We start from the raw sequence: 15,242 nt of genomic DNA on the forward strand, positions 1-15,242 counted from the left end.
TCACTATCTATGCATTACTCTTCATGAGCTTATCTCTGTAAGGTTAGTGCATTTTCTGTTTGTATGTGTTATTTTTATAAATTTTTATTCGTGATCTTTGTGATCTTGTAAATGTTTCTTTTGCAGTGTTTCAGACTCCTTTTGACAGGGTGTGTTTTCTCTCTCTGGCTCATCACTGGTCATTGTTAGTGGCATTTCCCCTTCGCCTGTGCCCAGCGGCTTTACCCGTTGAAGTCCCGTCTCCTCCAGTGACTCCAAGGTCACTCCGGGACTTAGGTTCAAGCAATCGTGACTGCGCCTTGCCTTAGGTTGTCCCAGGGTTTCGAGGTGGGATCTTACCCGTCATGGGCTGTCCAGCCTTCCATGCTCGCCTGATACGGGGGCCAACTGGGCAAGGGTGTTATCAGGTCTGGGGGACACACTGGTTCTGGAAATTAAAGGAGTGTAAACTGCTTTCTTTATTTCATGTGTGTATTAAACTTTCCAACAATAATTTCACCTGTAACAGTTTGTGTACGTGCGTTTTCACTTCATTAATGTAATTGTTAGTTCATGCATTTATTTCTCTCGGTCTGTCTCTTTTCTAAAACCTGTAATTAATATAATTTTATTACTTTATTACTTTTCTTAAAACATGCATTCGCTTAATCTTCTTAGAATTTAAGGTCTGTCTATTTCTCTGGGTGCTCCCCTCACATCATCAATCACTCACACACCTTCCTCTCACACACACAGCAGCACAGTATTTCCTGTTTCTACAGCTTCTGCAGAGACTTCCTTTTAATTTCACAGTCTACAAATAATCAGTAATTCTACTAAATCTTTATCTAAAAACAATATGCCTTCATTTCACTCACACACATTTTAATAGCGCTCTTTCACAAATCAGGACAACTAACACTTCTCCACACACATCACCATTCTTTATGTCAGTTTTGTAGCATCAGTCACACAATAATTTCTTGAGTGGGTGTACTAAGTCCATATACTTATGTGTTTTTAAACAGAAAAATAAACTCAACCTCTCATAACATCACTCAAAGTCAAATATCTTCATAGACCCAAAAGTAAGCATATTATTTCCATAGTCAAAAGTCAAACCGTTACTCACAGTAATTTTTAATCTCACAGCCTTTGTGTTTTGAGTCATGGTCAGTGGCCCCTATTTCACAGCAAACACGCACCTCTGTTTCAACCAGCCCTGTCTGAGCATCCGTTATTGGAGTCAACACAAGACTAAACGTAAAGCCAGTCATATCTCTGCTATCTTCTTCCAAAACTCCATGGTCTGTTTCCTCCATGGAGTGTACAGGTTACATTACAAAACTACATTTGAAAGCCAATCACACACATGCAAAATGAGACAGCAATTTATCCCGTCCACTAGAACTGAATTTCAAAATCCCTGAATGCACTTGCACAGAAGTCCGGAAAGTCCCGTTCGGCGTCAGTGGGATTTAGATTTCTATCCTGCCTACAGTATAATTCCAGGGCCCGAAATATAACAATACTACTACATGCAAAATCTAATACTGCTTCTTCTGATCGCCTTATTACTGAAGTTACTAAAAAGCCGTAATTAATATCTGAAACCACAGCGTGACATCGACAGGTTACGTCATAAACATCCCCTGTCCATGTATATTCAACTACACAATACCCTGAATCCAACATGTGTATTTACACAAACTGTTATAAAATGTTAGTCAAAAAACACGGTGTCAGTACAAAGAGTCAATAAAACACAAGTCCTATTACTTTCAACAAGTATTACGTCGTTCAAGGACGTGTAAAGCAAAACCCATACTCCAATTCTACATGTATCATAAAGTAGTCATCGTATCTAACAACCGTAATGCCAACAAAGTAGAAATAAAAGCAATTCTTCCCTTAAAACACCAATATAAGTCGTCCTTAACCCAGGCTCTGCAGTCAGTCATTAGCCACTCATTAGTAAACAGGAAATGTCACTCTAAATAAGTCACAGGCATCTCATTTACATAGACACAGACACACAATCTCAAAATAACCTGCCTTCTGCAGCCCCCGTGGCAGACACAATCTATATACAAACAGTCAAATTATAATACAGAGACGTCTCATACATCAAATATTTACAAGGCCTTAGATTGCACAACCTACAGAATTTAGACAAAATTTAAATTAACCCTCCAAGGGATAAACTCCAAGTTTTTGATCGTCAATGACAGTCTCAGTTCCAAACTGTATCTGCTCTAATCCCTAAATATCCTACCGAATTTAAACAAAATTTAAATTAACCCTCCAAGGGATAAACTCCAAGTTTTTTGCGATCTGATTTTAATGAATGCACGCAGCGTGGAGAGGTGTAAACTGCAAAACATCAGTTGTACATCTCTGCCCAAAATACACTCTAGATTGCTTTTATAACATCAGGGTATTGTAACGCCCCTTCTTGCGTTTACAGTCACATAATTTGCATGTACAGAACATTCATGTATTTTAAGAGATAACTGCAGACACAGAAGTTCCCCTTTCTGGCATCCATCCAAATATGGTAATGATCTCAGGCCTTTGAGGTCCCCATGGACTTGTCCTCCTTGTGTCACCTGTAACTATAAGCTTTTAAGATGATAGATTTACCTCAACAATTTAAAGTGGTTATAACTGCACCTGTCATAAACATGTTAATATTTGATTATGATAACCCCTGTAATACAAATTATAACATAATGCCGACAGCTTCAATAAATGCTTTGATGAAATGATAATTAATGTAATGATAAGGATGCTGGTTATATACAGTTCAGCAGTAAACTAATTTCTTTAATTCTACAAGTCCTAATGACATAATATGGTATATTTAGTGTAAAACTTGTCTAATGCTTATTTCTAAACCATTTTCTTGTATGTTTAACCCCCCTCTACCATAGAACACATTGATATATACACAGGATAAATACATTAAAAGTAAATTACTTTTATTTTAGCACAAGTCACTAAAGTACTATGTCCCCAGTCATGCTTGCTCGACTTCAGTTACAAATATAACTTAAAAAAAAAAAAAAAATCTAGATTTTTCATCATTTCTGGATTGGCTTATTTCTAATGTTCCTCATCAAATGTTCTTTTTTATTATTAATGCATGTTTAATACTTAAAATCTTTAAAAAATGTTGTGTCCCTGAATCAACTGTCACCCCTGTTACTCTGATAAGAATTCCATAGAACACATCACCTGATTATTCTTTTAGTCACATGACACTCCCGGATGTAACATATTTTGGAGGGAAAACTTTCAAGGAGAAGACGAGTAAGTACCACTCTTTAATCAACCCTTTTTTCAATGTTTTAGCAAGATTTTGTAATGTGGCAAAGCATAACACGCCCAACCTGTTACGCTTATTAATAGTGGAAACAATTTTTTTTTTGTAATTTTTATAATATGGCTAATAAACATGTTAAAAATGGTTCTTAGTGGTCACCATGTACTAGCTTGTTGTTCATCATACTAGTAGTAATGGCTAAGTTTAGCATAAAATCTCCCCCCTGTTACCGTCACCCCTGTTATTGCTATGCACTGTAACAGGGGGGACACATGGTAACAGGGGGGACGTAAGATGATAGAAGTTTAGTGTTTAGGGTTATTTATACAAGTGTGTATTGGTAATTATTATTAACCTGTATATATATACTTTTAGAAGATTTTGAATAGTATACATTTTTCAGGGAATGGCACCAATGTCTGCTGCGGAGAAGCAGCGGCGCTACCGAGCACGTCGTGATGCTGACCCTGAGAGAAGACAGATATATCTCAATAAAGAGAAAGAGAAGTGGAGAAAGGACAGAGAGGAAGGGAAAAAAAAGAAAGTGGCAGATCTCAGTGAACGACAGAAGAGAGCACAGAGAAAGCAGTGGCGAGAAAGGAAAAGAAAGCAGAGGGCTAGTGCCAAAGGCAGGACAGAATTTGAGGCTATGAATACTCCTCCCCTAAGTCCAGAATATTCCCTAGAGCCCGAAAATGCCCCGCAACCAGGACCCTCAAGGTTAGAAGAAGAGTTGACAGTTCAATGCTTTGCTGATTAGGTAGATTTTGTATTTGAATGATAAAACGTGATTTTGCCCTAAAAAGAGAGAGAGAGAGAGAGAGAGAGAGAGAGAGAGAGAGAGAGAGTGTGTGTGTGTGTGAGTCTACCTGCCTAATACATTATAAACATATAATATCCAACGTCTATCTTATACTGTATCTAAACATTTATCTAAACATATATATATAATAATTGTGACAATATTTCCTGTGTTGTAGGCAATACATTGTTGGACGAAGGAATATTAGACAGGGAAGAAGGAGACTCAAGAATGAAATTAAAGAGCTAAAGGCCTTGTTGGAAAAGGAAAAGAGAAAAAAAGAAAAATACAAGAAGAGGTGCCAGCGTTTGGGTGGGGAAAAAAAATCCCCACGTTCTAAAGTGGATGCACTGCTGCGTCATGAAACAGTTAGCAACACAATTAGGAAAAGACTATTACTGCAGGAATCAATCATTGAGGAAATCAGGAATAAATACAAAAACACCAAAAAGGAACGAGAGAGGCAAATTATTGCAAAAACGACAATAGGAAAAATTATAAAGAAATACAGGCTACAGAGGGCTGCACAGACAGCTCTAGGCTTTTCAAAAAAGCGTGGTCAAAGACAAGATGGAGGGCTCATAACCTTTGAAAGAAAGGAAAGCAATAGATTACCAGTTGATTGCAAGCAGAAAATAAAGGCCTTCTTCTTAAGAGATGACGTCAGTCGGATGACAACAGGACGAAAGCAAACTGTAACTCAAAAGAAAATAAAAAAACAGAAACGTTTGCTAACTGATTCACTGAAGAATCTGCACCATAAGTTTCTTTCAGAAACTGAGCATCAGGTCTCATATTCTTGTTTCTGCACCTTAAGACCATTTTGGGTTGTGGTGCCCACAGAAGCTGATCGTGAAACCTGTCAGTGCAGGACACATGAGAACTTACAGTTCATGGCCAATGCCCTGTACGTCCAAGGTCTGTCAGCAACAAAACACATTGAAGAGATGGTAGATGCAACAATGTGTGATGCTAAATCCAAAGTCTGTGCATACGGTGAGTGCAAAGACTGTTTCAGTACAACACACACACTCTTGAGACCTCCTAACAACAATCAACAATCTTTTGAAATTACACTGTGTCTTAAAACTGAACCTGTCTTCTTTCAATATAATGCTTGTTTAAAATACTTCCTTGAAATTTCCTTGCAGATTTTAAAAAGGGACATTGTAGCTTTTAGAAAATGTAAATATTACTATAACTGTGTATTCAAAACAGTTATTAATAGAAAATTGAATGTCCTGTAACAGGGTGGACATTTGGCACGTCATGGATAAAGACTTTGATTTTAAAAAATATTATAATATAATATCCTTAGCTGGACCAATACATTTTTCTTATAGGTTGAAAATCCCTCTTTTAGATGAAATGTTAAAATAATTCAAAATTTTGTATTTTTTGATGAAGAGTGATCACACTGAAATGGCGCCGAATAGTAGGAATGACCCTGATGTAAAATGTATAGAAATCCATTATTGTACATAGTAATTTATTTCAGGGTCCCATCATAATTTCTTCAGAAGTAAGTACTGTATATGATGCCAGTATTTCCCACATTTTCTAGATACTGTACCAGTACTGTGTGTAAAATTACATCAAAAAGTCAATTAAGTTTTATTCTTTCTCACCTGTCTTTCTGTCTCCTTTCATTTTTTAAAGGTTGCCATGTTAGAAAAAATATTTTACCCTGCCATGCTGTTTATTGATGTGGTAAATGAATAGTTTATGAAAATATATCTAAATCTGTCATTTATTATTTTTAATATTCAGTAATGATCATGTCTCACCTCTAGTCTTCTCTGTCTTAATTTCAGGTTTCCACCATGTGTTGTAGATAGTTCAAGAGGTTAACTCGACCAAGCAGTCTTTGGATTTCGGCTAAGTACTGTTTAGAATACCAGAATAGGGAGGATGGTGTAGTTTATTAGATTGATACATATGTACCAACAGGACAGTGTACATCACTGTGACAACAGCGTTTGTTTTCATTCAAAGGCTTTATGGTTTTTCCTATAATACCTGGTGGGCCGGTCTCTAGTCAAAATGCCGGGGCCGATTTTTTGTCCCAGTCCAGCCCTGATGTTAAGAATATACATATATATATCATAAATATAAGAATATATATAAGAATGTATAAGAATATATATATATATATATATCATAAATATAAGAATATATATAAGAATGTATAATATATATAAGAATGTATAAGAATATATATATATATATATATATATATATATATATATATATATATATATATATATTCTTCACATCTCTGTAATAAATAACTTTACTGTCTCACCGATTACTCTGCAAAGGAAAATCAGTCAACATCCAACGACACGTGTTATAAACGGGGAAGCTATCCATAGAAGCCAAAACATTTTTGTATCGCTCTGCAACAAAGTTTGTTTTTGTTTTTTTTAAGTCTAAGGGCATTGGCTCACTTTCGAAGCCCGTCTGAAGCGGATATGAGAGGAACTGCAGCTTTTAGCATCACCACATTACATTCATTTTTATCTCCTGGGCCGGGGTTGCCACTTGTTTGACACCTGTGGTTATCGATAGTTTAGGATGCATCAAAATGTTACTTAATCCACTGTCGTACTGTTCTGAACAAAAGGTTTAAAAGAAGGACAAGCTGTTATTTCAACTCCCGTGCCTTGCTTGTAACGTTACCTACTGACGTAACATCCGGTGGTGCTGTTGGCGGGCAGAAGGTGGTTGTGCGGATTGTTAGCATCGGGGCAGAGGCTATTGTGTGACTCATTAAGAAAGCACGTTGCAAACATCGTTCTCGAGCACGCTGCTAAGCCAGCTAATATTCTTGTGTCGCCACTGCCGTGCATCCAGTTTCTTTACTCGTCTGTTGGACACTGCTAAATCTCCCTCGGGCCTGCCATTAACCCATACAAGCGCCGCGAAGCTTTCTTTTCAAAGGTAAGGCTCGTGTTCGTTAGCATTTTGAGGCAAAACGCGCCAGCGATCTGCCTCCTGCCCTTTACTTGCAGGAGGCAGATCGCCTGGCTAGTCTCCGTGCTCATGTTGTGAACTTTACATTTCTGGCGAGTCCAGTTCAAGTAAACCCACCTAGTCTGGAAATTATATTAGCATTTGTCCATTCTTAAGCTAGTGCTGCGCAAGGGGCTCACGTCATGTGCATGCATAAGGGACAAACTGCGAGCCACACTTGTTGTCTTTGGCACTTGAAAATAGATTGGAAACACTGGTATTGTTGTATGTATGATTACAAATTCAATATTGAATTTGTGTGTACAGGTTGTCGCAGTTTGCGTTTGCAGGTGGTGGCATGCTGCAAACTGCATTCATGGTGATATAGGCAACATGGAGGCGGGCGCTTTTCTTCGCTACCAAACCGCCAGACTCGAGAAATTTAAACGGCGTATCATTAAGGATTTCGCGCTAGAAATTTGCTGCCGACTGACGCTCATCTCATATCATTAGTCTTTTAAAGAGTGAATAGGAAAAACTTATTAGTTGACACGTATGTAGCCAGTGTGGTCAGCGGCGTTTTACCGCCTCGGTGCATTCATCTTTGATGCTCGAAATCGCAGGGAAAGTTTAGCCTGCAGTATAGGCGAACAACCATTTGTTGCTTCACCTGGAACCCCTGCATGCCATTAAACAGTGATTCGGTCAAGACATTAAGCCATCAGCACCGTCCTCTCTTCCTGGCTAGTATTTACTGTATTATCCTATTTAGTATTCTCCTATTTGCCCATGCTGATTCCACGAAATTGGCTAACAAACACTCTCCAAACTTTATACCGTTTTCATAATTTGCATAATTCTTACGATCCCCCACTTTCTGTGTGTGAAGTGTGGAAGCAAGAATACTGGCAAAGTTCTGAGAACCCAGTTTTTAGTTTTATTTTGTTTGGGGGTTTTGTGTTTGTTTGTTTGTTTGTTTTGCTTCAATGCATGCATTCACAGCAGAACAATCCTTAAATGATGATGAACTAGGGTTAGGGAAGCTATACTTTAAACAGAAACAGGGCTAAGTAACATTTGAAAAGCTGGATGCAAACCTGCAGATGCAGTTAGTAGTCTTCCAGCTCATGGTACTGTCTGAGAATGCTGTCAATGTAGAAAAGAACAGACTGAGTGAAGGTCTGCAGTTTGGAAATGGACCAGTTCCAAAAAGTCCTGTAGCTGGAGGAGAGTGTCGTCTGGTCATGTTTTAATGACCTGGGTGCTTGGAGGAATTTGTTTCTTGAGGGGGCTGGGATGAGAAGAAAAGAGAGGGGATCACATTCCTAACAAAGACTGTTTTCACCATTTGAGTTCACCTGTGAAGCAAACTGGCTGAAAGAGACCTTGACTATTTTTTTTTTTCCTTTACCATCAGTAAGGTTTAAAGGAGAATGATCTAAATGTCTTTTAGATAAGACATTTAGATGCAGGTAACCCCAACCTTTTAAACAATGCATTTGAATAATGAAACTAGCACCACTGACCAGCAATGGGTCATGTGGTTAATTTTTATGATTGTTAATGTGCAAATTGTTTAAGGTTGGGGAAACTTGCAGAATCGGCTTTTTGGGGTTTCCTTGCCTGGATGATTGAGCATGCATCAAGACAGTATACAACATATAAGTGTAATCTATTGACCTGTAGAACAAGTTGTGGGGAAAAATAATTAGGCAGTGTAGAAGGATCATGTATTTTAACTGAGAATCATCTGCATGAACATTTGTTTTACCTGGAGACAGCCCTCTCACGCAAATTCTAAATGTTCAGTCTCTGCTAAACACATAGACCCACCTTTGTCATCTACAGGCTGACCAATTGCTGCTGATCAGATATGCGCTGTCAACATTTCATAGTTTTTGATCAAGGAGATAATGCAGACCACAAAGTAATATTGTGATGTCTTTTAATTGCAATGATACTTTTAACTTTCTAACCAGTTCATTATAACCTGTGCACTTTTCCTCCTGGGACCTTCAGAGGTTATCTTATCAGACGTCAAGCTGGCGACCCAAGCAGGAAAGAAGCCCAAGAAGGCAGAGGAGGAGGAGCAGCCTGCAGCAGCTCCACCACCAGCAGCAGGAGCAGCAGCAGCAGCCCCTGTAGCAGGAGCAGCTGAGGAGGAGGAAGAAGAGGAGTATGTGGTGGAAAAGGTTTTGGACCGCCGAGTGGTGAAGGGCAAAGTGGAGTTTCTGCTCAAATGGAAGGGCTTCTCAGAGTGAGTGCAAATGTATCTTTCACATTTTAGTTAGATTCTTTATTCTGACACATTTTTATCAAATGTAGTGATTAGTTTTGTTTAACTGTGTTCAATTGCAAAGTGAACTTTACAAAACTTTAACTTTTTAAAATTAAATGTCTGAGGTTTTGTTTTTTTAGCTTAACCAAATTTCAGCTTTTTTTGTAGCTTTTATATTTGTCATGGTAATGTGCTCATTGAACAAGGCAATGGACTGAAAAATGTAAAAGAACTAGGGAATACAATTAGGAATTTTAGATTAAAGATTGATTTAATTTGAACTAGAATATCTGCAAATCACATCTTTCCATCTGCACTCATGTTATCTAGTGAGGACAATACATGGGAGCCAGAGGAAAACTTGGACTGCCCCGACCTTATTGCTGAGTACATGCAGAAACACAAAGAGAAGGAAGAGAAAAAGAAGGAGAGCAAACGGAAAGCAGCCAGTGAAACCTCGGGAGATGGAGAAGAGCGAGGAAGCAAAAGAAAGAAGGAGGAGGTGAGAACCTCAGTAAAGAATCTGAGTAGTCAAGCTCCCCCTGCAAAAGTTGTTTGTGTTGTAAATCTCCCCACAGTTGCTTTAACCCTCCTGTTATGTCGGGGGCAAACTGACCCATTTTTAAAATCTTTAAAAAAAATAGTTAAAAGGGTTTTTTGAATATGGAACTTCTTGTACTTGGCTTAATGAGGGTAATCAACAAATAAAATAAAAATGGATCATTTACGTATGTGCACCCCTAAGGCCCATTAGGCCCTAATGTCACAGTGAATGAAAGGCTAGTGGCATTTAGAGCTCGCTGCCCATTCGGGCAATATATGCCTTCCAAACCAGCCAAGTATGGCATAAAAATCTGGGCAGCATGTGATGCAAACACCAGCTATGCATTGAACATGCATGCTGGAAAGCTGGGTGGAGGAGTCCCAGAGAAGAATCGGGGCACAAGGTCTCAGGGAGCACAGCATAACAATTTGTGAGTACATTTTTTCACAAGCTACAACTTGGGTCAGGAGCTTCTAAAGAGAAAGTCTACAGTGCCACCTAAAGGGGGGGGGGTGGACAACTTGGACAAAGTCAGTGTCCTACAGCACTAAGCGAATGACTGCACGCTGGCCACTGGTCATCTTTTACAACATGATTGATTGTCCGCCTACGACGCATTTGTCCTTTGGACGGAGATCTTTCCTGAGTGGAACGTGTCAAAGCTGTACAAGAGGCGCATCTTTCTTGAGGAGCTGGGGAAGGCGCTTGTGGTACCGCATATACAACGGAGGCAGCACATGCCAAGGACCCCACCTGCTGCAGCTACAGTGAGGGAGAGGGCTTCACCCATTACACCAGTGCTTGAGGTAAGTGTGTGTCTCTGTGAGAGTATGTTGTGTGTGTCTTGGGATCAGCAAAAAACAGTAATCATCATCCTCTTCTTTCTAGATTGCTGCTGGTGGGAAGAGGCAGAGATGCCAGGTCTGCAAGCCATCTGATGATGTCAAGACAAGCATGACCTCTGTAAAAAGTGCAAAATTCATTTGCAGAAAACATTCAGTGATGACATGTCCCTCATGCGCTGTGTAGACACATGCACCTGTTTCAGTTCCACCTGTTAATTTTTGTGTATTTCTAGTTCTAAACATTGCATAGTGTTACTGTCACAACATTGACGGCATGTCACTAGTGTACTGTGGCGACTCAGACACACACACACTGTCTTCATATTGCTAATCTCTTATTTTGTTCCTTTCTAGATCTAAAACAGTGCTTAAATAAAGTTTACTTTCACTACAAATCCTCTCGAGTCATTAGTCTTGATTTTAAGTCAGCAGGTCAATTTAACCCAGAAGACATGTCACATGTTACATTTTCTGCATCACTGCATAAAAAGGAGAAAAATAGAAATTGTAAAATAACATTTTAAAATAATCAATTTCATGTAAAATAAGTGATATATGTTGGTCTTTCCAACGTACATTAAGTTTTAAAATGTGTTTTTTATGAAAACGAGTGAATTATCCTCATTGAACCATGATCTGTGAGGGGTATACACCATTACACCAATGAAATGGTTAGTAATGGAGTTAATGAGATATAATCAATGTTTATTGGGAATTTTATTTGTTTTCTGAGACTTTTGGATAAGTAAACATGCCCCAAACATCGCTGGTAATCCTGAGAAACAGTTGCTTTAATGTCTATGGAGTGATGTCCCCTGCCTGCTTGTTTTCCTTACCTTTTGTCAAATGCCTTCCTGTGTCTAGGGTGAGAAGGCCAGAGGTTTTGGCAGAGGACTGCAGCCTGAGAGGATTATTGGAGCGACAGACTCGAGTGGAGAGCTGATGTTCCTTATGAAGTGGTAAGTTTTCATTGTCACAAACGTATCATAATGAATCCCAGTTATTTCTCCGCTCTGTCATTTGGAAGTTAGCAGTTATCCAAATTCAGCGAAAAGTCTTATAAATTCATAGATGCAAGTTATTTTTTCCTCTCACCCTGGATTCCAGAGTTTATTGTACTGTGTAACTGAGCACTTTATTAGGGAAACTGTGAGTTTTAATCAATTTAACTCAAAGGGCTTTTGGTAAAGCTCTTTTATGGGTTTTTTGTTACTCAAGTTTATTCATTTTACATTTTTTGTTAATGATTAGAAAAGTGATTATTTGTTTGGAAAATCCAGGAAGTACAAATAAGCCTGTAGACTGAGAGGGAAGTGTTGTGAGGTCTAAGATATATTGGGTCCTGATCATTCAGGACTGTTTAATGATTTTTAGATTAAGAGAAGGATTTTAAGTGACAATATCCCATCTAGGTTATCTGTGTCTGGTTGGACTGGGTTGTTCCTGAGATTTTACAGCCAAATAAAATCATTTTGTTTTGCATGGATATGGACATTTACAAGAAAATATCTGGCATTTTTGTCAATATTTAAGAAGTGTCTGTAGTGTAACCACATCTACAGAATAATATACAATGTATTTTCAGCACAGCACGCATGTACGCAACAGCTGTCAGAATATAGCTGAACAGGTGGGCCTATTAAAAAGGCCAGTGAGTCTATTGGCTATGGCTTCAAACTAAAAAGTTTGGTTCTTGACATTAATGAGATTTCTCTCTTCAATAAAACTCAACAGGAAAAACTCAGATGAGGCTGACCTTGTCCCAGCTAAGGAAGCAAACGTCAAATGTCCACAGGTGGTCATCTCTTTCTATGAGGAACGCCTCACATGGCACTCCTACCCCACAGAAGAAGAGGAGAAGAAAGAGGAAGACAAAAAAGACTAGATTTTTTGGGGGGGGTGCAAAGAAAAAAGGGAGGTGCAGGGCAGGAAATCAACTGTGCCCTGGTGAGGTGTCATCCAGGTTGGTCAACTCTAGCAGCCACATTGGCAGCAAAAGCAGTGAAAAATATCTGCCAATGTGGCTGACAGAGGGGGAATAAGAATTGTTTTCCTGCCCTGCAAGGATTTCTCAAAAGATGGTCCCACCTGTATCTTGGCTGAAAAGTTTTTAATTATTTATTTTTACCATCTTTTTTTTTTTTTAAACAAGTATGCTGATACTTAACTTCCTCCCTTAACCCCCACTATGTTTAACAATATTCAACTGAAAACAGTGGAAATTATGAAATTTTCTCCTACACTTAGTGAAAAGTGGCAGCTAGCTGTCAACTTACCTCTTTGCCTTTGCATTTGTGGGAGAAGCAAGCTCAAAGTTTGGCTGTGATTTGTAAGTTTTTCTCCTCCAGTCACTGTTCCTTATTTTAGATATCTGTGTTTGAAGAGGGGGAAGGAGGGGAAAAAAAAGGTTGTAAAAGAAGATTGCAAATTGTGACAGACAAGACAAAGTTTTCTTCCTGCTTTGTCAGGATACAAAGGTGGGAAATTCTTTTGAATGGGGATGAAGTGAGGAGTGAAAGAATGGACAAACAATTTGTCCTTTCAGTATCTGTTCTTTGTGCCACCCATTTTCTCATTATTGTTGATGTGCTCATTTTAATCTCATGCATCATTGACTGTTCATAGTGACAGGTTAGAGACTACATGAGGGGCCTTAATCATCCTACCAGCCAGTGTGGCAGCTACGGATGTCACAGTACAAGTGGACCAGAGAAATTCCACTATTCTGAGATGTGGATTTAATACCAGTCAATGTATTTTCACCAAAAAAATGCAGTATAGTTGGACATTTTGACACTCAACTACTATGACAGTAGCTTCATGTTATAAGCTATGTGTTGGGATAAACAGGCTCTTATTAGCCGCTAGTTTACAGACATTTCAAGTGGTAAAGGTTGTGTTAAATGTGGAGAGTGGAGTATGTTACCTGCTGTTAGTCGCTGGTTAGTCGAGTCCCAAACTGCAGCCAGTATTACCGTGTTATACTTGGTTGTTTGGTTAACTAGTCTGGTGGGGTTATTATTTTAAACGAGCTGCTTGTGAACATTGTGTGCAGTGTTTCCTGAAAGTTACTCTCTCCACTCTGTGCTCGAAACTATTTTAGTGACACTAAAGCCCCTTTCAGATATATGTAACATTGTCAACATTCTGTCAGAGTTGTTAAATTGTTACTAAAACATGGGTCACTGTTACATGCTCATACATACAGTCTCCAAGAGCCTTGTGTCTTGTATGCTAAGACTTCATGTTTTTTGACAATGTGCATAGACTTGAAGTGCTGCCAGGGGTGCAACGTGTAACCTCTGCTGCGCACACTTGGTGAGTCGGATCTTTCTTCTGAATTTGTAAAAGGCCAAAGAGACTGAGACATGGAGGGGGGCGGGCAGTCTTTTGGTCCCATCTATTCATGTGATCTTCAGACCTGTGCCCTGTTAGTCTCAGTCTGGTAATAGATAGGATTTTTTTTCAGGAAAAAAAGTGCATGTCTGGAAGGGGCCTAAGTTGAAAAAACTCACATCTTGAGCTGTCCTAAGAAGCTGTTCTGATTGGGCAAAACATTTAAGTGAACTAAGTCCACTGAAGGTCAGCTGCTTCTGTAGTCTTGGAAAGAACAGGAAAACGGCCACATGAAGTGCTGAACTATAAAGGCAGCTTGTTAAGTTTGCTGCCACTTTGGCTGGTAGGTGGCGGTGTCTTCTGGCTCAATAACAAACAAGTGGGTTTCACTGCTGTAGCAGATGGCTGAAAGTTTGTCAAATGATCTTCATTTCCACTCCCTTGTTTTTAAATCTTCACACACATTTACCTGTGTTTTGTAGGCTGTATTATTTGAGCTTGCACTGCCCGGGCAACACTTAACATACAGTATTCTTTCACATTCTTTGCTTGACACTTATTTTGGTCAATAAAATAGGATGCATCTTTAAAACTTTAGCATGCTGAGCAGAATCAGTTTAAAAATACTTGTCAAGTGTTCTGTGTTGAATGTAGCCCGGTTGTGTACATGTATGTATACTGTATTAAAGTTAGAACAGTAGCTGGCATATCTGGGTAAGCTGGTTCAAAACGGTTCATACTTTACGTGGCGTTTTGCTGTGCCTCTGTTTTGTTTTTCGCTCCTTTTATTAGCCTTAGCCCTGACTGTCACGTATGGAAGGCGTACAAGAGTACTTCATGCATACACAGACTGGGTAAAGGTTGCAACAGTTTCTTGCCTTTTAAATCAAACACAAGAGGCTAAACTAGTCTGGTTTAAGTTTTTACTGTGAAGTCCTGACACGTCCTGCATCCTGACTACTTCACCACTGACTGGAAGGAACTGAACTATCTGCACCCAGGTCTGCTACTTAGGTTTTCTCATCTTGTCTCAAACTTTTGTTGTTGTGTTTTTGTTTGTTTTTAGTGGATTAGCTTGTGTTGTCTTGTTGCATGTTCATTTTCCTTTGCTATGTTGGCATCATGGCTGATCTACTTTTAACTGTTTTGAAAAATAAAAGGTTTTTGTTTTCTAATTA

At 38.9% G+C, this 15,242-nt stretch overlaps 1 protein-coding gene across 1 annotated transcript; it reads left to right on the forward strand.

The window, feature by feature from the left end:
• Positions 1-3,719: 3,719 nt before the first annotated feature.
• On the forward strand, positions 3,720-15,242 carry cbx1a (chromobox homolog 1a (HP1 beta homolog Drosophila)). Its single transcript, XM_065470666.1, has 6 exons — positions 3,720-4,024; positions 4,924-5,102; positions 9,081-9,318; positions 9,670-9,841; positions 11,593-11,687; positions 12,463-15,242. Exons 1-6 carry the CDS (start codon positions 3,720-3,722, stop codon positions 12,611-12,613), a joined length of 1,140 nt encoding a protein of 379 aa, XP_065326738.1. The 3' UTR covers positions 12,614-15,242.

The sequence above is a fragment of the Pelmatolapia mariae genome, linkage group LG4 (assembly GCF_036321145.2).
Source record: "Pelmatolapia mariae isolate MD_Pm_ZW linkage group LG4, Pm_UMD_F_2, whole genome shotgun sequence".
Taxonomy (NCBI): Eukaryota; Metazoa; Chordata; class Actinopteri; order Cichliformes; family Cichlidae; genus Pelmatolapia; species Pelmatolapia mariae.